Genomic DNA, 9335 nt, shown 5'->3' on the forward strand with positions numbered 1-9335 from the left:
ACTCTAAATTCTAAACTAAAAACATTAAACAGTAAATCTTAAAAATACGAAATCTTTAATCTTAAAAAGAGTTTAGGAATTAAGATTAGGGGTTTAGTATTTTTAAGATTTATTGTTTTAGTGTTTTTGATTTAAAGTTTAGGATTATCCAAGTGTTTATGATTTACCCAAGAGTTTAGGATTTAGAGTTTAAGATTTAGGGTTTAGTATTTCGATGATGGCGTTAAAATATCTAATTTTTTTTTGCATATACTAGAATTTAGGGTTTAGAGTTTAAGATTATCCAATGGTTTAGCGTATACCCAAGGGTTTAGGGTATACTCAAGGGTTTAGGGTTTATGATTTAGGGTTTAGGGTTTATTTTTTTTATGATGTTAAAAATATTTTTTTAAATCATTTTTTGTAACTACTATTATTTTTATTTGTTTCTATTTTATTTATTTTAAAAACATAATATAACTTCACAATATTTTGTTTCCTTTTTTAAAAGATATCAATTGTGAAATGAGTGATTCCTATTGGTTGGTGAACCTCCAGATTCACTCTAGGGGTGAACCCAAGAATAACTCTTAACAGATATACAGTGCTGAATAACCTTTTATAATGCTCCAATCTAAAACTAAACAGTATTAAAAACAACTTTAATTTTCGTTAAAAAAAAATCAAATTTCATATTCTGTTTATAAAAAAATAGTGATATTAAAACACTTATTGTTGAAAAATAGATGTTGTTACATTTTTTTCTTACAAAATTATCCATTAAACTTATATAATCAAGTCTTTTAACCTTTTCTGTGACATAATAGAGCGCAAAAAATTTTTACCAACTCCAACTTCGAAATACTTTATTCAGCTGCGGTGATCATCACCGGAATAGTAGACAATATATGTTAAGAAATTCTATGTTTTTAGTAACAGTTCTCCATTTTTCAAAAAATTGAATACTTCAATAGGCTTTCGAACTTTTTTTGGGTATTGATTTTCAAACAATGACTTCCAATAAAAAAATCATCACCAGCTATGTGTGAATGTGTACCACTCCTTAACAAAAGGTTTCAATTTCAAGCATGATGGTATTAGTGTACTCTCACTTGTATTTGTTATCTTTTTAAAACAAACAAAAATTTAATAGTTTTTTTCATATTTTTATTAGAATTGTTCAAATCTAAATTCATGGGAACTAGAACTTAATTCATGAGCGTGTTGAGGTAATCAGTCTTAAAAATTTAGCTACAATTTTTTTTTGTTTACGGATACTAATAAGATTACTTTTACAAAAGATATATCCTATTAATTTGGATGTTTTAATCCGAAGTTTGGATGGCTTACCCTTATGTGTATATATATATAAATATATGGCAAGGCATATTAATGAAACTTTCTTTTGTCAGCATCAGGAGGGGTTAGGTATTAGTATTAGCATGTATTATCTTTCAAATGAGAGAAATGGCTTTTTAAACGTTACTTCGACTGAAAAAAAAAAAACGTTACTTCGAGTGATTTTATTATAAGAAAATACATCTACTGCGTTAGGAGGACTTGAAGGATCAGCATGAGGAGCAGCGTAGTAAATCTTTCAACTACATGCGAACGTGCAAAGGAAGTTTACGCACTTCGTTTAGCTAGTAGATGTAATGACACTTAAGTACATTTTTCTTGAGAAATATGCTTGATGCGTCCCACATGAGTTTTCATATGCACAAAGAGTGTTAGATTTTCGTATTTGGTAGACTTTAGAGTTTACATGATAGGCTTGTGCGGATGGTGCGCGAGGTCTCTTACAAAAGTTTTTCAAACAAACACAATGATATAATTATAATCCTTGCTCGGAAATTCAGTAGACGCTACGTGTGCGGTCAGGTAGCGCCTAGCACCAAATCAATTAATTCAGAAATTAATCGGCGGTTTTATTTAGCTTCTCTATAATATATTTACATTATAATTCGTAACGATAGTGTGGTGCAGTGGTAAGTGCCCTTTCATTTAACAGAGGAACCCGAGTTTGCGTGTCAGAAAATACATTTTAATAGTATTTTTATGTTTCTTTTTAACGAAAGATAGAACCGTAATTTACATATCATATTCCCCTTTAATTTTTAGATCTTTACAACTGTGAAAACGTGACGGCTATAGAATTTTGACGGTTTCTAAAATAATTTTCTTCATTTTTCTTGTTGTTTTTGCCAAAAATTCACAAATATAAAGTAGATTATTAGATTTATAGGTTCAAATAAGTAAAAAATATTGTTGTTTTTAATCCGATTTTTTTAGCGCATAGCTTCAATTCGCCACGGTTTCTCACTCTATAGCGATTTTTCGGCCGGCCGTTAAATCGGCTAGGTGACCGAGTTTTACATTTTAGAACAGGGATCTAATATAGAATTATGTTGAATTATACATGTATTAAAAATATGAAAAAGATAAGACCTAAATTATTCAATGATGTCCTCCTTTATTAAATAAAAGTTTAAACATTCTCGCATGATTCGAATCGTACATTAATTACTACTCAGTCATTAGTCACTCTTTAGCTGGTAAACTCCAAGCGTAAAGGGACTATTGCCTATTTATTCGACAAAAAAAAACTTGACATAATTTAATACTCCATCTAATGGAATCATCTCCACCAGATCGGATGAAAGCTTGGTGGGCAAGCGAATTATTTTTTATCCGGTTTACATTCTTCGGTGCAAGCCGGTGGAATCATTTTCCCGGTGACAATAGGCTTGACGTTAGAACATGCCGAGACAGCTGCACCCTCTTTACCGCTGCTGACCAAGTTTATGTCAGACAAAGTAACTTTTTGGCAAGGAGCGCCTGGACTGCAGTTTAGTTGCACAGCAATCTTTGTTGATGATGTGCCATGAATGTTCTTGAAGTTCAGGTTCTCCAACTGTACTTTTGATGCCTGCACACATATTAATTAAGTAGAGATTTTAAACGCTTGGTCAAATATTCACTATAAATGATTGTTTAAGTTGAAAGTCCATGATTACTAAAGTGTGTTCCAGATATACCAAAGATTTTGATTCAGTTACATACCCCACTTTTGCATTTGCCATGAGGGCAGTACACTTGGTCGATGAGAACGGGCAAGCTAACATTGTCCATGGTGATATCTTCAAAAATAACGTTGGAGACGAGACCAGGGGGAGATCCAGGCCATGTTTTGATACGAACACCATTATCGGTATGCTTAATGATGCATTTACGAATGGTGATTCCTTTCACTGGTTGCTCATTAGGGTGCTTTCCAAGACTTCCGATGGAAAGACCGTGTCCTGGTCCACATTCTACGCCCTCGACAAGTAAATTTTCAGTACCGCCTCCAATGGAAATGCAGTCATCTCCGGTTCTAATCTTTGACCCTCTTATGGTGACGCCTACGGACTTTCCGACGTGGATACCATCGGTGTTGAGACTCTCAGGTGGTGCCTCAATATGAACATCTGTAAGAGTTACGTTGTTGCATTGATGGATGTTCATGTGGAATAGTTTGCTGTTTGTTGATGTTATGCCGGAAATTTGCGAGTTAGTGAGTTGCGTAAGTCGGATGTTCTGTTACCAAAGCACACACACATATATACTTTGTAAACGAATATTTAGAAAGCGAGTCAAAGTCTAGTGATTAAAAAAAGACATTTATAAAAAAAAAAAAAAAGACATTTTAAACCTAGTTGAAAGTGCTTACGATGGGGAGATTGTTGCATTTGCCGGTTTGTTTGCAGTCATTGACCTTCCAAGCCACTGAGCCTTGACCGTCAAAAATGGCTCCGTTTCCATTCAAAATGAAGCCCTCGAGTTTTTTGAAATTAACCCATCCACTATGCGGTTTTCGGGTAGTGACAGCAGATGGAGCCTTAAGATTGCCTTGCATTTCGAAAGTGATGGGACTTTTGCTTGGACCTTCGAGTTCTAAGGTTTCCACCATGTAGTCACCCTTTGGCACTAAAATCGTTGTTGGTGTTGTTGCTGCAATTGCTTTTTTCCATACATCCATAAATGCCTATAATAATACCATATTGTCGACACAACCACAATACTCTTTACGTAAAAAAAAAACATAATAATAAGAGGGAAGAAAACGTAGTATAATAAATAAAAAAGATTTGGTTTACGTACCGCACTGTCATCAGTTTTGCCATCTCCTTTAGCTCCACTTGCTTTAACATCCATTGATGGACCGCTTGGCGCGCCTCCTTTGATTCCCAACTTATCACCAATAGGTGCAACAGCTCCTTTGATTTTACCTGATGCAGCCGAGGCAGCAGAAGCGACAGATGCAGCTGAGGCAGAAGATGCGTTAGATGCAGCTGATGCAACCGACGCAGCAGCTCCTTTGACTTTGTCTTTTATTTTGGAACCGATAGATGCATCTTTTTCATCTTTTGCATCTTTTGAATCTTTTCCATCTTTTGCATCTTTTCCATCTTTTGAATCTTTTCCATCTTTTGCATCTTTTGCATCTTTTCCATCCTTTCCATCTTTTGCATCTTTTCCATCTTTTGCATCTTTCCCATCTTTTCCATCTTTTATAGGATTATCGTCTTCACTTAAGTTTCTTGGGACTCCAGCATCTTTTTCTTTGAGATCCTTGGCAGCCTTTGCTACTGAGATGGCCAAAACCACTAGTAGTACAACAAACAACGCCTTTGGTTTACGCATGCGGACCATTTTTATTGTAGTTTACCTTATTGATACTTATAATTTTTTTTTGTAGCTTCTTTTTATGTTTATCCTCTTTTTTGTTTTTGTTTTCTGATTTGTTCTGATGAGTCGAGAGCTCGTTTTGTAGTGGAGCACAAGGAGTCTGAAAACCACAAACTAATAATAGTATCGAATTTGAGATGAGAGAATTATGCGTGATCCTATTGATTTGGTGCGTTTTCTATTTATGGAGTTATAAATACAAACGAAGGATTCGTGGAAATGATGGTTAATGGGCTTAGACTTTACGATAATTAAGTAAATGGGCCCAACCTGAAGGATAGTTGATGCGCTCGTGTGTTGACGAACGATGGACTAAAACGATACCATTTTATTTTAGAGTATACCAGTAAAACCCTATAAGACAAGACAGACATGGAGAGCTAGCATACTATCTTCAGACTACTTGGCAATGCTGTATACTATGGTTGTAAAATCAAAACCCAGCCTCTCAGCTTTCTTTACATGTTAGATTAGCATTGGTAGGATTGATTCAGGGTTTTTGACCATACCTAGTTATATCATTCAACACCTCACCTGAGCTAAGAGTTGGGAAAGGAAAAAAATCATTAGAGAGCGACTATATATGGTTTCAGTTTGTTTTGAGGCTACGTTAGATCTGATATGTATTTGAAAGTGAGTCAAGATTCTCAGTGATGAAAGAAGAAGAATTATCTTAATTACAATGATTTATGAGAAAAGTGAGATGAAAAGCTTTGTTAATAAGGATTCTCTAATTTCTGAAAGTAATAGTGACTAGAAGAAGACGGTAAGTTGGTAATAAGCAATCTTTACATTATTTTACCACTTTTTTTTTGTAAGTTTGACAATTTTCTAAAAACTAGTAACTAAAGGAAGCACTGCTTCTTAGTGAAATACATGCTACCAAGTGTTTTAAATTTTAAAATGATGCCCTAAGCCAATGTTTCTTTTTTTATAAAGGAAGATGATTTACGTCATGTGTAACAAAGATGATTTACGTGACCAATACCCAAACAAGCTAGCATATGATTCAGATTAGAGATATCAATTGGAAGTATGTGCGAAAATCTGTTAGGTTTTAGATCAGTGTCCTCATAAATGCTGAGATAAGGATTTTACAACCATAAATAGTGACAATCGCTGTAAAGTGTGGTCTATTAAATCACATTATTTGAAACAAACCGATTGAATCAAATAGCTTTTTTTGCTGCATATGATTATTGATTAGATAGAATGTTTACATCATTTAATTGCATTTTTATGTTTTGGAAAATAAGATATTTAAGAACTGATTCTTAATTTTTTTAGTTAAAAGTTAAGAGATGGTTTTTTATAGTTAGCTAAGAACTTCACGCTAAAAAGTTCCAGATAAACATGTTCTTAGGCCATCCGCATTAGCGGATTATGGCACGGAGTCTAAGAAAAAAAATATTAAAATAAAGTAAAATCAATGAATTCGCCCCTTGCAGTATCATTGGGAAGAGGCGATATCATGTGGATTTTGTGGACCCCACGACACGTGGTGGCCCACGATTGGTCCAACTATTATTATTAATTTTTTTTTTTTGGTAAAAACAAACGAAAAAAGGTAATAAAAGTCAACACATGATGAATCTCGGCACGCATCGTTGATGCTGATGCTCTTAGTCTCTTCCCTCGGAAAGACGCTTCATTCTAGGGCTGGGCAAAAAATCCGAACCTGAAAAACCAAACCGAACCCGATCCGAAAAAGTAGCACCGAATCTGAACCGAAATTGATTAAATATCCGAACGGGTTCAAAATTTCGGTATTTAAAGAACCGAAACCGAACCCGATCCGAACCAAAGTATTGTGGGTACCCGAATGTATCCGAAATAAATTTATATACTTAAATATATACATTATTTTTATATATAAGGTATATTAAAAATATTAAAAATATATAAGATACCTTTAAGTTTTCCAAAATACTCGAAAAATATATGCAAATAAACAAAAGTAAATGTTTAAATAGCTAAAGTATACTAAAAACACCAAAATAGTTAAATATCTATTGATTCTTTATCCATATATTCAAAGAAAACCAATTTATATGTTAAATTAAAATATTTTGACATATATATTATGAAAATTTATATGTGATATATTATCTCTCTTATATATTTTGGAAATTTAAAGTATATAATAGATTTTTAAAATTTATAAACATTTTAAATGGGTTATCCGAACTCGAACCAAACCCGCAAAGATCCGAACCGAACTCGAACCGAAATTTAGAAATATCCGAATGGGGCTGAAATCTGTAACCTCGAAAACTCGAAACCCGAATGGACTGAACCGAAACCCGAATGGGTACCCGAACGCCCAGCCCTACTTCATTCTCTCATGCAATTAGTTCCAAAAATCAAACCGAATAAAACCTGGTAATATCAAATTGGTTAAGAGTAACTCGGACCGAATAATTCAACATTAAATTAACCCTGACCGCGAGAGATAAATGTCTTTTAGTAAATTTTAAAACAAAACATAAAGAGAGAGATTTGTCTTTATCGTGGCTCGAGGCTTTGTCTCCTCTGCGCGTGGAAATTCTCGTTAGTGACTCTCACGATCTCTTCTCTCTCTCTCTCTCTCTCTTATAACTCGGATCACCACATGACTCAATCTCCTCCTCCTTCCCGTTAAAACACAGAACCAAACTCCCTAAAGGTTCGGTTCTTTTTTTTCTTCTTTTCTCCTTCTCTCTCCGATACATTTTGGAAACAAACTTCTCAAGGCTTTTTTTGAGAAGGGAGGAGGGGGAGGAAGACGAGTTGATCTGATCTGATTTTGATTTGATGTCTGGAGCTGTATCTGGTTCCAGGGACATGGGGTTCGACGACGAAAACACTTCCAAAACGTCTCATCAACACGATGGCACCGACGACGAGGGTGCTACTGGATCCTTGGGGAGGCAAATGAGCGAAGCCTCTCTTAGCGCTGCCGAGGAAGAAGAAGACGATGATTCCAAATTACAATTGGGTCCTCAGTACACTATCAAGGAACATCTCGAGAAGGATAAGGTTCTTTTCTCTTTTTCTTTTAAATAATAATTAAATTATATAACAATTTTGAAGAATTCTCTGTGTTTCCGATGAATCTGATTGTTTTAGGACGATGAGAGTCTGAGGAAGTGGAAAGAACAGCTTCTCGGAAGTGTTGATGTCACCAACATTGGAGGTAAATGATTTGTTAGATCCATTGTTGTCTATGTGATTCATGTTAATTTGGATCATATACTAGATCTGGTTGGTTGGTTGTTTATCTTCAAATATGAACATACGATCTTGTATTATGCCTTGCTTGATTATACATTTCTTTATGTATATATACATAATGTTTAGATTCACAAATATATATATATTTTTTTTGAATTTTTATGAAGTTGTTGTCTCTTTTATATGTGCAGAGACTCTTGACCCTGAAGTGAAGATCATTAGCTTGGCCATCTTATCCCCCGGAAGACCTGATATCGTTCTTATGGTTCCGGAGAATGGGAATCCAAAGGGGATGTGGTTTACTTTGAAAGAAGGGAGCAAGTACAACTTGAAGTTCACGTTTCATGTTAATAACAACATTGTCTCTGGTCTTAGGTACACCAATACTGTTTGGAAGACCGGTGTTAAAGGTAATAAAAATAACAACAACACACAAGTGGTGTGTCTTAGATTTTCTTTAATTGTTTCTAAGAGATAATGAATGTGGTGATTTTTTTTTTGGAATCAGTGGACAGAGGAAAGGAAATGCTTGGAACCTTTAGTCCTCAGTCGGAGCCATACAACCACGTGATGCCTGAAGAGACCACTCCTTCTGGCATGTTTGCTCGAGGATCATATTCTGCAAGAACTAAGGTCGGATAGTGAGAATCTTAACTCTGCGATAGATAGATAGATAATTCTTTGATGGTCTTGAACCTTACTTTGCCAAAAATCTTGGTTTCAGTTTCTTGATGATGATAACAAGTGCTACTTGGAGATCAACTACAGCTTCGACATCCGTAAAGAATGGGCTGCGGTTTGAAACTCGAGAACAAAGTCTCCTGAGATGAAGTGTTTGTCAGTAGAAGTTGTGTGTTTGTTATTTCACTCCCTATCTCCTTTTTTCTCATCGTTGAACATATTATTGTGAATCGTTTTTTTTCCTCTTCCGGTTATTATCGTAGAACAAGAGCGACATTTATTTCCTCTTTGGTCTTGATTTTTTTTGTCGAGTAAGAAAGACAGTGATTGTTCTCAAGTCAATCTTTAGCTTCATAAAATGTGTTTGATGGATATGATTGTGCTAAGAGTTAAGACCCTGAGATGTACAATGATTAATTGTCAGAGTCAAAAGTTGACTCTCAAGAGATGAAAGTTAAAAAGAGAAAAGGTAAATAGAATTTAGAATACATTAATTCAAATGTATAATGTAGTTTGAAATTTTTAAAACAAAAGTGAAGATTATAAACTTCACTATATAGAATATTTACAGAAAACTTATTATTTTAAAAGGGATTAACCTACAGATTTAATTTTTCTTTTTTAAATATGAAAATATAGTTTTAGTGTATTGTTTCTTAGATCACTAACATAAGATGATGGTCAAAGAGATTTAGAATTTTTGCTGTCTCCATTTCTCTAGATAATAAAGA

General features: G+C 34.4%; 2 protein-coding genes across 3 annotated transcripts; one reads left to right on the plus strand and one right to left on the minus strand.

The window, feature by feature from the left end:
- Window positions 1-2428: 2428 nt before the first annotated feature.
- LOC108857285 (exopolygalacturonase clone GBGA483-like) lies at window positions 2429-4839 on the minus strand. The gene is made up of 4 exons (XM_018631246.2): window positions 4123-4839; window positions 3692-4006; window positions 3043-3558; window positions 2429-2908 (listed from the first exon to the last, which is right to left on the minus strand). Exons 1-4 carry the CDS (start codon window positions 4672-4674, stop codon window positions 2660-2662), a joined length of 1632 nt encoding a protein of 543 aa, XP_018486748.1. The 5' UTR covers window positions 4675-4839; the 3' UTR covers window positions 2429-2659.
- A 2336-nt stretch (window positions 4840-7175) lies between these two features.
- LOC108856458 (rho GDP-dissociation inhibitor 1) lies at window positions 7176-8976 on the plus strand. 2 transcript variants are annotated; one of them, XM_018630261.2, is made up of 6 exons: window positions 7176-7375; window positions 7530-7728; window positions 7819-7885; window positions 8115-8333; window positions 8432-8556; window positions 8648-8976. In XM_018630261.2, the coding sequence occupies exons 2-6, from the start codon at window positions 7534-7536 to the stop codon at window positions 8723-8725; spliced, it is 684 nt and encodes a 227-aa protein (XP_018485763.1). In that variant the 5' UTR covers window positions 7176-7375; window positions 7530-7533; the 3' UTR covers window positions 8726-8976. The 2 variants fall into 2 exon arrangements, with proteins under 2 accessions (XP_018485763.1, XP_018485762.1); XM_018630260.1 differs by having other exon boundaries at window positions 7267-7728.
- The last annotated feature ends 359 nt before the right edge of the window (window positions 8977-9335 follow it).

Source organism: Raphanus sativus, chromosome 5 (assembly GCF_000801105.2).
Source record: "Raphanus sativus cultivar WK10039 chromosome 5, ASM80110v3, whole genome shotgun sequence".
NCBI classification, from domain to species: Eukaryota; Viridiplantae; Streptophyta; class Magnoliopsida; order Brassicales; family Brassicaceae; genus Raphanus; species Raphanus sativus.